Below are 16,475 nucleotides of genomic sequence, written 5' to 3'. Positions count from 1 at the left end.
AGAATTTGAAGTGATGCATTTTTACATGAGTGCTTCAGGCTAATTATTTTCAGGCCAACACAAGCATGCAATATTACATCAGTAGTCCTCTGTTAGGATAAGAACATAAGCAAAGCTCTGCTGGTCTGGCTGAGGCCCGTCTGAATCCAGCTTTCTGCTTCCCCCAGGGGCCAACCAGATGCCTCTCAGGTGCCAAAGTGGGGGGGCGCTCCCCCTCTTGTCACTGCTTCCCTGCAACTGGCGCTGGAGGCATCCCCAGTTGGCCCATCAGAAATCAGAAGCTGCTCATATTCTTGCAAACTGCATTTAGACCATACAATGTCTTCCCAATATTACTACAAAACTCTTACTCACTGTGCGATCTTCCAGGTACATAGTTTTTGATAAGAAGTCAATGCCAATTGTTGCCTGCAAAATGCAATTCACGGGTGAGTAAATAAATGCAGTCACCATCCTTTTGTTAAAAAATGCAGAATCCACTCAGTTATTGGTCACAAATAATGAAAACTTGAAATATTAGCCACAATGCTGGATCCATTTAATTATGCTAATTTGAGTTTTCTAATTTCAAGTGAACAACTGGCAATTGATCTACATGGATATACCATGAAAATTTAGTCTTGATCACAACCACAGGGGGAAAAACAAGGCAAAGATCAAACTACTATTTCAGTTATACTGCAGGAGGGGGAGAAGAACATTTTTAAAACCAGAGCCTTCAATTAGAGGCTTAAAAAGCAGAGGTTCTTTGAAGTCAGAGAGAACATTTTGCTTGATGAAAATTCTCTTCCGTCTTTCTGCCTTTACAATACCAATTTTTGTTCCTGACTGATATATTATTATGCTTACAATTTCACATGGACAAAGCATCAACAGCATGTTACGGCTCAGTATCACTTTCATCATCCGTCCAAAGATTATTTGGCCTGCACAAGCCCAGAATGTACAGACTTTGACAAAGAAAGGAGATATGCAGGTGCATGTACAGGTACATATATAAAAATTGGACAGGATAAATGAGAAGAAACCTGCATTCACTGAAAGCTTTTAGGAATGGAGATTTTTCTGCTTCTTCTAGGGAAGCCTGTTTTGCCAAATACAGACTTCATATTTATTTTTTCTGACATCCAGCAGGAAATTCTGCAGTGATTTGCACATCTGTATCACTGCTGCTCTCTTGCAGCAGCTGACTAATACCTGGCAGGCGCTAGCAAAGTCATCTGTACCAAATATGCACATCACACTAAGCAGGTATCCGACACAAGAATTAAAATGTTAATAGTGACTAACAAGGTGACAACGTTGGTGAAAGGCAAGAAGCAAAGTTTGACCTTCCCTCCCCTTCCTCTAAAACATTCTAATGATCTGAAGAGGCTAATTTCTTCCAGGTATTTTCCCAGGAAACAAAGAACAGCAGGCATGAGGTCATCTAGCCCGTACCAGCAGTACTCCTAAGATCAAGGAGATGTCCATCCTGTCCACAAGAAACTCCTGCCACCAATGAAGAAGGACAGAAGAAATGGCCATTGCTATACGAACATATCCTGATGATACTCAGTTTTACATCTCTACCCCAAGCCGACCAAGCGATGCTGTGGGGGTTCTGTCTCAGTGCCTGGAGGCTGTCAGAGTTCTAGATGGGGAAGTACAGATTTCAGCCCAACACTAGCAAGACCAAGTAGTTTGGGGTTTTAGGGCCTCCCAGATCCAGTGATTTTCCATCCCTAGCTCTGGACAGGGTTGCCTTACCCCTAACAGAACCAGTGTACGATTTGGGGGTCCTCCTGGACTCACAACCTTGCTTGAGGAACAGGTGGCAGCTTTAGGAGGGTTTCACACAACTTTGCCTGTACATTAATTACACCCTTTCCTGGATCGAAGGTCACTCATGCCTTGGTCACTGCACAAGAGGATTACTGCAGTGCCCTTGAAGAACATCGGGAAGATACTAGTCCAAAATGTGGCAATGTGGGCAGTTATGCTGTACCTCTGTTCTGCAAGCTAGAAGTGTGCTTCCAAGTGCAATTCAAGGTGGTAGTTGTCACCTATAAAGCCCTTACTGGCGGGACTGCTTCTCTACAACTGGATGCTTCTCTGGGCATGGGAGTCAGGATGTTATTTGGAGCATGTGAGGTCTTGTTAATTTATTATTGATTGGATTTTGTCCTCAGCTGCCATTATATGTTTTTTATATTGTTGTTTATTTTGTACTGAGTGTAGTGTTAACTACCCAGAGTTCCATATGGCAAGATGGGTGGCCATATATCTCAAATTAATAAACAAACAAACAAACAAAACTGCAAGACAGAGTTAACGGCTCCATGTCTAGCCACCTCTTTTTTTTAACCCACATCATTCCCAGTTATATAACCATCTAGGGGTGGGAAGGGGCTTCTGTTAAATCTGAATATCCATTAAATACAAACTTACATCATTTGCAGTAAAACCTCCATTTACTAAGAAAAGGCTGAATGAAAAAATTGTTCCCTGCATCCCATACTGCTAAAGTTAAACCAAGGGTTTATGATAATTCAGAACAGACCAATTTTGAGGCTTTGAAAACTCAGAGTTCTTTTGCCATGAGAATTCCACATTTCCTTTGAAAGTGTAACTATTGTGGCTGTGAACAACATGCCTGAGGAAGGCCCAGGAGCCAGCCGGCCCTCTGCAGTACCTGCTGATTCTGCTCCTGAGTTGTCTCCCCTTGTGGAGACTCCCCATCATCCTTTGAGCTGTTTCATCCCTTGCACTTACTGAATAAATCTAGAAGCCTGGCATTAGGAAACGGCAAACATTTCTTCCATTGTGCAATTTTATCTGAGCACACAACCGGAAATTCACCTTGCGCAGAGGTGGTCTCCCTCCCCCTTGGCAGAAGGGACACACGGTCTGGCTAATTGTTTGCAAAGCACTAAAAGCCAAGTGCCATGCAGGCATGAGATAATGCTAAGGCGTGAACAGATTGATCGAGGACTTGAAAGAAGCCTTGCAAATAACTATTTAGCAGACACTTTTCTTCTTCCACATGACTGCTCTCTGGCCTCCACTTGCCTCCCAGCACAGGAAGCAGTTTTTTTAGTCTGGAAAAGACCATGTCGCTGTTTCAAACCATGCCCTCTCCTCTGTCTATTTCCAACAAAGAAAGGGGCACAGAGACACAGCTATGATGTGCTTCCTCAGTAACAGACTGAGAAAGCAAGAGAGGAAGGGGCCGTGCGCTTATTTAAGGCAGGGGAGTTGGCATTCAGCATGTAGCCAGTGCAATGCCGGGAGGAAAGGTAAGTGCATTCCAGGGACCCATGTAATAAATACTATGTTAGCAAAGGCCATCAGAAAGAGTGAGCCAGCTCTACTCAGATCACACACACACCTCTCATTGAAGCCGTCTCCCTGTTTCAAGCTTTTAGTCATCTGCTTTACAAAACCTTCATTTATTATATCAGACTTCCTTTCCATGAAGATTGCCATATTATTAAAGCACTGAAAGCCAAACTCCAATTAAAACTAGAGCGCATGTTCCACAGAGAAAACAAGGACTGAGAAAGGACAACAGATGATTACATCAAAGAGTTGCTTTAATGACTGTAATTACAATGGGCAGAAATAGAAAAGCCAAGCACCCTGGGAGGCTTAGGTATACTGGAGCGGTCCTATACCACTAAAGCCCCACTGACACCAGAGGAATTCCAATTTGGCCATCAGTACTGCTCTAGCTAAGTGCTGCTCAAGTTGTGGGAAGGGCTCCTTCATACATTCACACACACACAAAAGGGTAAAGGATTCTTGCGTTTTGAAGCAAGATTGCCCTGTCGTTTAACACAGTATGCCACTTGTACAGTACACTTTAACATTCCAGGGTACTCCAGAACATTCTGTTTCTTTGGAACAGGCCAACTTTCCTTCTGGACAATGTACTTCCAGGCTCATTTCAATGGTTTCCAGAAAACTGTACTAAACCAGAAGCAGTTTGAGATGTTTTGGGCATGGTACTCCAGATGAACAGGTTTGTTTTGGGGGCAGACTCCCCCAAAATGCTTCTAACTGGGAAGATTTAATTCCAGAAACTGCTGACCCACCTTTGTAACAGCATAGTCCAAGAGGAAGTTCAGCAAGGTCTGGAGGAAAATGGAACATTCTGGAGTGCTCCAGCATATCAATGAATTTTGCATTTAACTATGTCAGAACTTCTAAATGGCTTGAGTTTGACATGTTTTAGAAATCACTAAGATCATCTTAGTATATCAGCTGTGCCAATACAATAGCATCAGTTCAGAATGGCATCTTGGAAAAGTGTCCTATAATTCTGAAAAACTCTTCTCCTGAAGAATGCCAAAGAATGCCAAGGTTTAAGTATCATCAAAGAAGAATGCAAAGTACTTATGCATAGGTTTTTAGAGCTGGGGTTAATTTATCATGGCTGGGACTTCTAACTGAAATAAATGAAAAGAACTAGCCACTTAACCTTTGCCTCTTTTTATGCATTCCTCCTCAATCTTCAGAACAAGAAAAATTACAATATAGACATGGGTATTTCAAAAAAGGAATTTGTTTTCTTTTCTTTGAAACCTGACTCATCTTTTGAAGAAACCAACCAAATAATGCAAAGCCCATGCAGTCAAAGATCAGTACAGTATAATCTATTATCTAGTCCTGTGCCATTGTGCAGCTCTTATCATTCATATAATTATCAATAAGAGGTATGTGAGAAATCATTGGCAGTTAACATGCTTTTAAAACCAACCAGCCCTTGAGCAAAGCTTTCTTCCCGTTGGCTCTGCTATGACCCAAAATCATAACCTTTTTCTGTAGCGATGTTGCCAAACATCTTCAAACTTAGTTTGGATTTAATAGGGGAAACTTTGGCATTCTGAAACTATCTACTCTTTTACAAAACAGCACCCCCCCCAACACACACTCTTTTTATAGTCTGGAAAGGCAGGGGATCCACAATGTTTGTGTAATTATTTGATTCAGGGTTCCACTGCCGGAGGAACCTGATTACATTTTGCTAAACTTAAGCAAAAGCAGAATGTAAGTGTTGTTGGTTTGTATATTGTACAGTAATTAGTATCAGTATTGCGTTTTTATGCTGTACTGTAATGTTAAGGCCCACAAGGTGAAAGGCTGAAGATTCCAAGGCTCTTCTTGGATCTTCACACCTTGGTCCTGCCCCTGCTTTGGGGTAGCAGCTTGATAGTTCCCAGTGCCATCCCCTGTCTTCCAGGAGGTACCTAATCTGACTTCCAGTCTCTAATCATCTTTATATTGCCAACTCCTGGATAAACTGAGATAAGTGAATCTCAAGGAGATAAAATTAAATCAAATTTTATTACTAAAAATAATTTGTAAAAAATATTCTTAACTGAAACACAAAAATGCAGGCATTCTGTGTGGAAGAAGGTAATTACAGAGCTCTTCAGATCACACATTCAGCAAATTAGTTTTAATTTTTAAAAAAATGAGAAGAAAATACAGTGCTTCAGACTGATTGCATGATGGAACGGGTCTTCTCCACAGAATATTACAGATCACAAGAGAGAGTTCAAAATATTACAGATAATAAGATTCTAAAGAAAAGTGGCGCTTTCCTGCATATATTCTAAAATATGGATGAAGTCCAAAATTAAAAACTCAGCTCTGTTAACTTATACAGAGAACATGAGACTTAATGCAACACAGAGAAAACAAATAAAAAACCTAGCACAAATTTCTGGCTCCGCATATTTGCAGTACATGATCTTCATTTCTTGGGCTTCTCCAGCTGCTCTGAGATTTCCAACCTCAAACTGAAGCTCTTGGGAATGATGGATGTCCCGTTCTTTACCCAACCTTTCTCCACAGACTTCTACCTTTCGTTTTAAAACCACCAAACATCTTCTACATCTGGCAGAGAGGGGAGTTGGGGTGATTTGTCTCAGAATGTAAGTGCCAGAGCCCCACCCTCTAATTCAGAGTGATGTATGAGTGTGAGCCTGTCATCTGGCAAGCCAGCTACATTCTCTACATATGCAAAAAGATCTGTGCCTTTTCGTTTAAATCTTTTTCCTGATTTATAAAAGTATATAGCAACTTCTGCAGAATCATTAGCCAGAATTACAGAAGTACTTAAGGAATATCTACATAGGATATGAAACATGAAAAGAGAAAACACTCTCCAATACTTCCCTCAGTGTACTCAACTAGTATAGTCTTTCACTGAAAGGAGACGTACTAATAACAGGGCCGGAAACATTTCTGATTTCTATGTGGTCGTAACAGAGGCCTGACTTTCTATTATTTCTTTCCTATTATTTAACAATCTAAATAAACACCTTTACCCATTATTTTCCTGCTGTATGATAATAAAAACAGATGGAAACCCCTGTTAACCTGGAACATGTCACCAAAACTCTGAAACTTCTAAGTTAACATTTGGAAGTCATAAAACCAAGAAATTCTTACCTGGTAGGTGTTATCAAAGCTGTCATACATGAACCTGGTGATCAAGGAAGTCTTCCCAACTGGAAAAAACAAACAAACATATTGGTAACATCCAACTAAATTCTAAGCATTATCCTACAGCAGTTAAATTGCCAAAATATCATCTGACATAAATCACATTTTGACAGTGATTGTGATTTAGTGACAACAATTAAATGAGCCATATGGCCCAAAACTATTCACTTTTTGAAAGATTTTTACTTAACAGCATGTGAGTGTTTTTTGTTACAACTGTCCCCATTACAGTAAAATTCAATGGTCAAAAGCTTCCACACTCTGCAGCTGTGGCTCTTCTTCCTTGCTGTTCAGCTGAGCTCTGGGAGAAGAGTCTGGCAAGTCAGGGTGGGAGAACTCCATGGGCCAACTACAATGATCAGAACATCTACTGAAGATACCACTCACAGCAACCATTCAAATTGGAAAAAAGACAGAAATTCAAAGGAGAAAAATATGGACTGTAGCTGTGAAAGAAAGCACTCTTACAAAGTCTTATCTAAGCACGATCTCAGCCTTGTGAAGATGTGAATCAGTGGGAGAAGGATTCCAACAGCAGATTAGAAAAAGGAATTTCTATTTTCTTGGAATTGGCTCAATACCAGGATCTTGTCTTTTTAATTCAAAGGTGACAATATGTAGATTGTTAAAATAAAAACACACTGACATTTCCATCCAGAGATTATAAGAATCAATATTAAATATCAATACCGTACTGATTTTCCACTGTGTCTGTAATTAAAAAGCAGCAGCCTACTACATTCTTAACATGTCCAGATTGGTGTTATACAAGCAGACCTACCCAGAACTTCAGTATTCAATGATTTGGCAATTCTGTGATACTGAAGATTTCTAATATACTTCCTTTGTTATTGGATATGAGCAGCAGAACTACTGAATCAGATCCTCCAATGTACAATCATTGATACTACGTATTGGAAGGATGCTATTTCATTCAAATTCTGTAATGATTTTGTAGACTTTTAAACGACTAAGAGGATATAGATAGCTTTAAAAACACAGCTGATGAAGATCTCTTCAGAGTTTTCTATACTCTGGTTATATCTTGGTGAGATTATTGCAGTACAGGAGAAGCCCAAGTTTCCAGAGTTCTGTCTGCTGAGCATGGAGGAAAGAGCTTTCTCCTTTGCTGCTCTTAAACTATGTATTTATTTATTTGTCTAATTTATATAGCTGCCCATCTCACAAAACAAGCGACTCTGGGCGGCCTACAAGCTAAAACAATTAATAAATACCTAAAACCATTATCATTGTTAATTATTAAAAAAAACAGTAAAAACTATAAAAAACAAAGCTCAAACAGAGAATAGTAGACAAAGGGACGTTAATAATAACGGAGCCACCTCACTAGTTCATCTGTCCCCTGGCATAACCAGGTCTTGAGGGATCTACGGAAGCCCAGAAGTGATACGGCCAATCTCACCGCAGCGGGGAGAAGACATTTGCAATGCATTTTTGCCCAGCCTAACAGAAAACTACAAGAAGTATTTGTGCAATGATGAGTCACAAGGCGAAAAAACAATTCAATTCAAATGGAAGGTTGTGAACAAACAAAAAATTCATTTGGTTGTCAATGGAGATTCATAAGTCATCTGTTGCTAGGTAGAAATATAAAGAATGAATAAGGAAACTACTGCCAATAACTCTTATGAAGATTTGAAATCATTCCCTCCACTCTACCTTGAAAGAGATGTTGTCTTTCAAAAGATAACTAAATTACAGTTTCTACAAAATTTAACTCAAAGACTGACAGACAACAATCTAATATGAAAACGGACAACTAGCAGGCACTCCACTGACAAAATGTTTAAAATGCAACCACCTTTTCACATTAATAATTTTCATTATAATATATATGTATATGCATTCTCTGGCTGAACTCAATAATAATTAGAATTGGAAAATGACAACTTCATCAAAGAGCCAACTATCAGGTCTGTTTACAAAAAATAGGCATTTAAATCCTTGGGAGATTCCATTAACTCCTTAAGAAAGTTACTACTAGAAATTGCAGCTCACTCCCAATTGGTAGGGAGTGTATAGTATTAATATGCTAAAATTTGTGCAAAATGGAGAATGAAATATGCTGAATTAGAGCTCTCATCCTTCTCAACTGACACCACAGTGTGGTAGAATTAATGGGAGTGACAATCTAACACACCTGGAAGGCTGCTTTAGAGAAAATACCAGGGGATCCAGTGATATGTGATACCCAGTGGCTTAATATTAAAGAAGGCTAAGGCAAGCATTGGCATCCCAGCCGTAGTTATGGGAGCCAGCCCTTCCTTCTCTGTTTAAAAAACGAAACAAAACACAAAACTAACAAAAAGAAAGAAATACAACCATGATCTGGAACCTGACCCAGGTTCATACAAGCAAAATTCAAAGAAAATGTAGTGTTGCATATTGTGTAAACTCAGTTAGATGCAATTGCACAGATACCGCTTTCCTCCAGTTTGCAGCTGAAAGCCAGAAAGTACTTCCACCCTGATGCAGTCCTTTGTTCAAGTCTGCTTCAAGTGATACGGTATACTTCAGCTGAAACATATTTACAGTAGAGTCTCGCTTATCCGACATAAACGGGCCGGCAGAACATCGGATAAGCGAAAATGTCGGATAACACACAGTAACGATTGAGTGCGGTAAAAAGAAAGAAAACTCGATCCGCTGCGCCTGTTGCAATCGATTTTTGCATTGCGGTGCCACACCGTCAGGAGCTTCAAGAAAGAGTACACTCACACTCGCAAACAAGCGGCACACTTTTCTCGTCGCCGATTTATGTGTGTTGTGTTTTTTTTAGGGGCATCGGATAAGACGGAATGTCGGATAAGCGAAGGTCGGTTAAACGAGACTCTACTGTATTGAGAAAACAGTGGAGATGTATATAATCCATAGCAGGCAGCAACTATTATATATTTTACACTTCAAACTAATAAGCATGGTACATATGTTTTAACTCCGAAAGTCCCAAGTCTGACGGCTAAATAACTGAATTTAGTTGCGTATTTATGAAAGCTAGTGCAGAAAGCTAAAAAGCTATTTCCAGTACCAAGCTTCTGCCCACGTAGATTTAAGCAGCCAGGAACATCATGTACTGCTAGCAAAGCAAGAGGACCAACTCCTGTTCAACGGTATGATCTTTTTCACAAATGTGCTGTTCGAGAATTTCTCACACAATCTGAGTTAAGACGTAAATTGACAAAGCTGTTAACCAGTGACTGGGAGCAAATTAAGAATCCTTTCTGGACAAGACATATGGCTTTTCAAGAGACGCTAGGAAAGAAAAAGCAAGCAGGCTTATATTCAGTGGCAGGTTACAACAGAATTCATCTACTTAATGAAAAAGATGTATCTTTACCATACTACTACATATTGGGGGGGGGACCCACTTTCCTGGAAGAACATATCAGCCTGGGAGCCACACGAGAGATGGCTTCCCTCATGTATTAGACAGATGAGCCCATGGGAAAAGAGGCATCTTCAAAAGAGTCTCTCCTGCTGATCTTAGTGACCACATAAGTTCACTGCAAGAGAGACAGTCCCTCACAGAGTCAGGCAAGCCCTAAGCCACTTTAAAGGACAGTCTATCAGCACCTTAACTTGTGACTGCACAGTGAAACAGCTGAGTCCGCAGGGTGAGAATCTGAAAGCTCTTCTCTCAGAAGCCCTATGAACCTTCATATCCTAGTCCTGCCTCTTTTCTGGAGTCAGGTCTTGGTAGCTCCAAGTGCCACTGTCGACCTTCCAGGGATACCTCACCTGACATCTACCCCAACCCCAACGTGTGAGATAGGGCTCTCACACCCTGTCCTGCCTTTCCTGGTAATGGAGGGTGGAGTGTGACTAGAAGATTCAGCTTCATAATTAGTAAATAGGTAAAGAACATTAGATTTGTACTACATAGATAAATAAAAATAAAAAACCAAACTATCAAGTACCTGACTAGATTTTTACCCATTTCTACTGAAATAGCAGTACCTATTTCTGCTTCAATTTTCCTGGGTTTCCCTCTTTATGGCAATTCCAAACTTTAATTGGGGGCAGTGAGATGATATAGTAAGCCCCGTTTTTTTCTTCCCTTGGTCAATTATTTCTTGAGAGTACCACCCCAAGCCTTAAAAGGTCTTATACTTTTGGCTGAGGGAAGGGCTCAGGTACAGTGATGTTGTCCATCACCAAGAGCCATGTCTCACTTGAGGGAATGTAGATTGTGAGTCTATACAATCTGCACGAGGGGATGTGCAATCTACCTGGGTTCTGCTGGGTAGCAGAAGAACTACATTTACAAAAATGCCTGAGAGGCAACTGGCAGCCAGTAGAGATCTTTCAGTGCGGTCATCATGTGATCTCTGTGTCTTGCCCCAACTGCAATTTCTGGGCACTTTCCAAGAGTAGGCCTATATAAAGTGCATCACAGTGCTCAAGATGGGATACAACCAAGTTGTTTGGATACAAATCCAAGTGGTGAGGAAGGGTTGCAACTGGGACAGTGGCCATAACTGTACAACAGTACTCCTTGCCACAATCACCTCCTATGAATCTGATAACAACTAAGATTCCATGACATTCTCAGACTGCAAATCTGCACATTCAGGAGGAAATGTAACCCTATCCAAAATGGCTTCCCCTCAATCACTGAGGCCAGTTTTTTCCTCTCAGCAACAATTCCTTATTTAATATTAGCTTGTTCTCCTTCATCCAGTTCATTATCATTCAGTTTCCTAGAGCTTGATGGAAGGGAGGAATAGAGGTGGGCACTGTCAGCATCCGGTCCAGCAGGAGGGGCACACTCCGGGTCCTGTCAGCTAAGGAGCATCGGCTGATGGGGCCCAGGAGGAGAGCCTTTTCTGTTGCAGCACCTGCCCTCTGGAATATCATCCCTCCAGAGAGATCGGCCTGTCCCTGTTGGCCTTCCATAAACCCCTGAAGATGTGGCTCTGCACTCGAGCCTGGGGCCCTGGGAATGGGATGGAATCTGTTGCTTGGTTGAGTGTTGGATTGTGGCTTTGTAATTTTTTCCTGACTGCTACGGGTTTTACATTTTTGTGTATGTTTTTATTATTTTTAATATTGTGAGCCACCCAGAATCATGTATGTGAAATGGGAAGCCGTATAAATCCCATACATACATAGATACATACTGATGGCACCTGTTTCATACAAAGCTTAAACTACATGGGGACAGGATATGTGAGATGTGCAGCCGTATAAATCCATTAAATACCTACCTACCTACATACATAATTATGGCACTTGACTGAAAAGCTCCACTAGTTTCATACAGATCTTAAAAGTACATGGAGACAGCATAAAACCCTGTGAGATATCAGAGGACAATTCCCCGAGAGAGCTTGATCTGAGTTGAAACAAGGGACCTTGACACTAATATCCACCAATACTTAAAACCCCATCCTTGCACAGAGCAGGCTTGTTCAGGAGCTTGTTCTCCCATGCTAAATACCTATCAAATATTCTTTGATCACCCCTCAGAAGAGTCTCCACCCTCATCTATTATAACATATTGCCTTCTTCACTGATAGAAGGAAGATATTAAAATATCCTCACAGGGGAGAGTGTGCCTGTCTCACTGGAAGAAATATTTTCTCATGTAGTTCTGAGCTATCCTGCTATGCAGAGTGCAGGGTCCAGTTAACGACCCCTCTTTTGACCCAGTCATGGCAACCCTGAGGAAGAGAGTACCCTCTGTTGGTTAGCTGACAGGTCAGTGGATATCTTCATTAGAGTTGCTAAATTTGTTGCTATTGTCATCACTATTAGGGGTCTGTTTGTTTAGCACTTTTGCAACCTCATTAGTGTTTATGTAACCATTTCTTTACCACTTTTAAATAACCAAAACCAACAGATTACAGTCTCTGCCCATAATTTATTTATTTATTTATTTATATTTATTTATTTAATTTATCCCCGCCCATCTCCCCGCAATGGGGGACTCTGGGCGGCTTACAACATACTAAAAAACATAAATACAGTTAAAAGTTATGAAACCAAACATTAAAAAAATAAAAAAGCTAAGAAATCCAAGAGGCCGCTGGGGCCACAGCATACCACTAAGGGGCCAGCCAACCCCAATACTGATTTCTTCCCTCCCTGCCCCAGGCCAGATGGCATAGCCATGTCTTTAAGTCCCTCCGAAAAGCCTGGAGTGAGGGGGCCTGTCTCACCTCTGGGGACAAGATGTTCCAAAGGGCGGGGGCCACAGCAGAGAAGGCTCGCCGTCTGGACCCTGCTAATCGGAATTCTTTTACCGCGGGGATCCGAAGCATGCCCTCTCTGCGAGATCGGGTGGGACAGGTAGAGATCGTGGGGGCGAGGCGGTCCTTCAGGTAGCCTGGCCCCATGCCATGTAGGGCTTTAAAGGTGATAACCAACACCTTGAATTGGACCCGGAAGCAAATTGGAACCCAATGCAGCTCACGGAGCAGAGGTGTTATATGGGTCCTTCTTCGGGCCCCAAAAATTGCCCGCGTGGCTGCATTCTGGACCAGCTGCAGCTTCTGGATATTCTTCAAGGGTAGCCCCATGTAGAGCGCATTGCAGTAGTCTATCTGGGAGATAACGAGGGCATGAGTGACAGTTCGCAAGGCATCCCGATCCAGGAGAGGGCGTAGGTAGACAGAACAATTGCTATTGCCCTGTAGATACAGAGGCCACTTGAAATGGTTTTTGAGTAGCTTAATTTGGCTATACCTCATAAAAACTCTGTAGCATTCTCTTTAATGTTTTTATGAGCAAAGAAATTGTCCGGGCTTGGAAGGGTCAGGCTGGTAGTCCATCAAGGAACCTTAAAGGCTGCAGGCTAGACTGGAAAGTCAAAAAACATTTGGAGTAAAGGCAATGGCCGATCATTTCCATAATGTTGCCCAAAAAATTGCACCACAGCAGATTGTATCTTAACATCTCTCCTAGCCTTTCTGGATGCTTTTATCATACTAGTAGACTTTTGGTTGGGGGAGGGCACACAAAAGGAAGAGGATTAGGATTAAGAGCAGAAACAGTCCCTTGTGAATGTCCCCTGAGAGATTGCTTAAAAACCACCTGGAGCTCAGAGTTTAATCTGGTGGCAAAATACTTAGCTGCTAAGTAATGCTGGAGTCAAAGAGATAAACCCATACAAAGAAAAGAACCATCAAGTGCGCAACAGAAGCAAGCAACAAAAAAAGTACCAGCTGAAAAGAAAAGGAAAAGAATTTTAAAAAGGAGAAGAAAAAAGAAAGAAAAGGAAAAAAAATCTTCTAAAGACAGGAACGTGAGGCAGGCGCAGAAGGGCCTAAGAGAGGAGGCAAGTCTGCTTTCCTTCGATGCTGAGAGGGACAAAGGAGCAGCATTATGGTCAAATGTGATAGCAGAGTGGATAGCAAACTAGTTAAATGCCCAGATCTAAAAGCATGGAGTACAGAGCAAAGTAAGGGAATGAGAGGGAGGCAGAAACAGAGAAGGGTACCCACAATCTGCTGAGCAATGAAGAGGCCAGAGATAAAAGTTGCAAGGCCTTTCGTGTGGGGTGGAGACTGGCGTGATCTGGAGAGGAGCAGCTAGGAGAGCGACGGACGGGGGGTTGTTCTTGTCATGAGAACTGTGGCTGCATGGCTGTTGGAGCGCAGCCACCACTGTTGGGCAGAAGTGGTTGGTTGAAACTACGAACAAGTTGGCTGCCAGTCTGGGGGAAGAAGAGATGGCAGGATAGTGGACAAGAGAGGCCAGTAATGGCATTAGCTGATTGGAACTGAGTCCTGGTTGCCTCTTTTCAGCACCACCGTTTCTACCAGTTTAGGCAGTTTATTACATGGATTCCAAATGGTTAGAGGGATCCTCAAGTCAGGATATTGTCGTAATGGATAGAAGATCTTTGAACTGGCATACCGGACCGTGGTTGCCTTTATATCACCCCCTACAGAGGGTAAGGAGGAAATCAGAGATGAAGACCACCAGCACCTAATTAACAGTAGACTGGGAATACACATGGGTCCATCTGCTGGGTGCACATAGGGACCAGAGCCACTGATTATGGCATTAATTTGACAAGACCTGCCTTGGGTGAGAGACGGGGTGGGGGTAGGGGTAGGGGTTGGAAAACCAGAACTATACTTTATTGAGATAGGCTCTAATAACAGAGTCTTGCAGGCCTGACCGTGCTTTACCTCCCCCACCCCACCTCACCTTATAGCCCCAGGAATCAGGGAGGAGCCTGCCTGAGTCTTTTTTGAATACTATCTTGTTTCCCAGGAGCTTAAGGAACAGCTCCCTTTTCTTACTGACCTCCCTCAAGGTCATCTCCCCAATTCTCTACAGGGCCCCTACCTGGAGTGACAGGCCAGGGGGCAAGGAGACATTAGTGGGAGGTTCTCCAGCAGGTAGCAACATCCTGTGATGCCATGCTGGAGTCGGGGCAGCAGGAGCTGGGTCAGGCAGACCGTTGGTTAACTAGGCACAGGTCTCCCATACATGCAAAGTATTCCTGCCCACCAGCACCACTCTGGAGGCCAATTTTCCTTTGGCTGATAATGGAGCCCTGCTAGACTGCCTTCAGGACAGTTTAGGTGGTTGTTAACTGGAGGGTCAAGATCCTAATAGTAAGAGCAGTTCAACACTAGAAACAATGATCAAGGGTGATGGTGAACTTCTCTTAACTGGATATATTTAAGCACAGGCTTTACTCTGGATTCCTGCATGGAGTAAGGAGTTGGATCCAAGGCCGTACCAATTCTGTGATTATACACAGAAATGTAAAGAATGGAAGGAAAAAGCTTTGCCAACTGCTCTGTGCATCACAAGAGAAGGGAGACAGTGCTTAGTAGAAACAGAAACGCATTTCTCCTGTGTTTAGAGGCAATTTTATTTCTGTTGTGCAGTCATGGAAATGGTGAAATATTGGTACCTAACTAGTTAGCAAAGAACTAGAAAGAGCTTTTAAGACCCTACTAGCATAAAAATACCAGCAAATTGGCATGTTGCTATTTCTGAAACTTCAATTCTCAAGCTTAGAAATGCTGTTCTAGACAAGAGTTTGAACCAGCAGCAGCTGTGTTGGACTGTTGCCTTTTGGTGTTTCTCACAGCTTCTATTTGACTCCAGTAAATCTGGCCATGCATAGATAAATGGGAGTGAGTCTGCATAAATATTCTTAAGTATTATAAATGAGACAGCAACCTCTTGCCCCATTCATCTACCCAGAAATTCTGGCCTCATCCATTGGCTAAAAGAACAAGAGCCACAGATTGCTATTCAAGCAAGAAGTAGAGCAAGAGAAGAACAGGCCAGCCTGAACTGCATATAAAAACGCCAGCCTACTGCTTTCTGGCATTCATATACCAATGTCACCCCTCTCCACAATCTTGGTCTTTTTATTTTAAAAAATTGTGTGTCTGGGGGCAGGGCCAGTTTTTAATTGACGTGAGGTGCTTTGGGAGACAATTATGTGAAAGATCCAATAGCAAGTAAATACATACATACATAATGATAATCTAAAATTTAGTTTTGGTTTCCCCTGCTGAAAGGAACTTCCAGCTACTAAGGTGCAAGCCCTTATACACTCTATAATAGCAGCTGTGTTTTGCTCAAACCTTTGGATGCCTGAACCTATATTACTTATAATATGACATTTCTCTTTCATTGTAGAATATTTTCCAAATAGAGTGAGACCCCAGCCCTCAAAAAGGCCTGGGTTTTAACTCTCAGGCATCAATTTTCTAAGCAGCCCTCAGCACTGCCAAACTAAGACAAAGACTTTTTAAAAAGCAGTGCAGGCCATTAGCTAAGAATACAAGGCTAACAGGATGAAGGAAGCCATCATGAATATTTATGACTGTCTGGTGCAAAAGAGCCATGAAAGGAAACTACAGAATAGCCCAAAATGACAAGAAATAATGAAAAGTGACGCGTACCTAACAAATGAGCATCCTCAAAACAGAAAATATTGTACATATTGGCATGACTAGATGATGAAAAAAGTAAACACACTT

The 16,475-nt window shown here is 41.8% G+C and overlaps 1 protein-coding gene across 2 annotated transcripts in view; it reads right to left on the bottom strand.

Annotated features, from left to right (window-relative positions):
- Nucleotides 1-16,475, bottom strand: part of RAB6A (RAB6A, member RAS oncogene family) — a 54,182-nt gene that overhangs the window by 16,363 nt on the left and 21,344 nt on the right. For both annotated transcript variants that reach the window (XM_007428929.3, XM_007428931.3), the window contains exons 2-3: nucleotides 6,442-6,500; nucleotides 355-408 (exon numbers count right to left, since the gene is read on the bottom strand). In XM_007428929.3, coding sequence (XP_007428991.2) covers nucleotides 355-408; nucleotides 6,442-6,500 — 113 coding nt within the window. The remainder of the gene's footprint in view (nucleotides 1-354; nucleotides 409-6,441; nucleotides 6,501-16,475) is intronic.

The sequence above is a fragment of the Python bivittatus genome, unplaced genomic scaffold (assembly GCF_059951505.1).
Source record: "Python bivittatus isolate LINGU-HERP-01145 unplaced genomic scaffold, Pbiv_v1 ctg000340_np1212, whole genome shotgun sequence".
NCBI lineage: Eukaryota > Metazoa > Chordata > Lepidosauria > Squamata > Pythonidae > Python > Python bivittatus.
The sequence above is the reverse complement of the archived record's forward strand: the minus strand, read 5'-3'. Positions and strand labels throughout refer to the sequence as shown.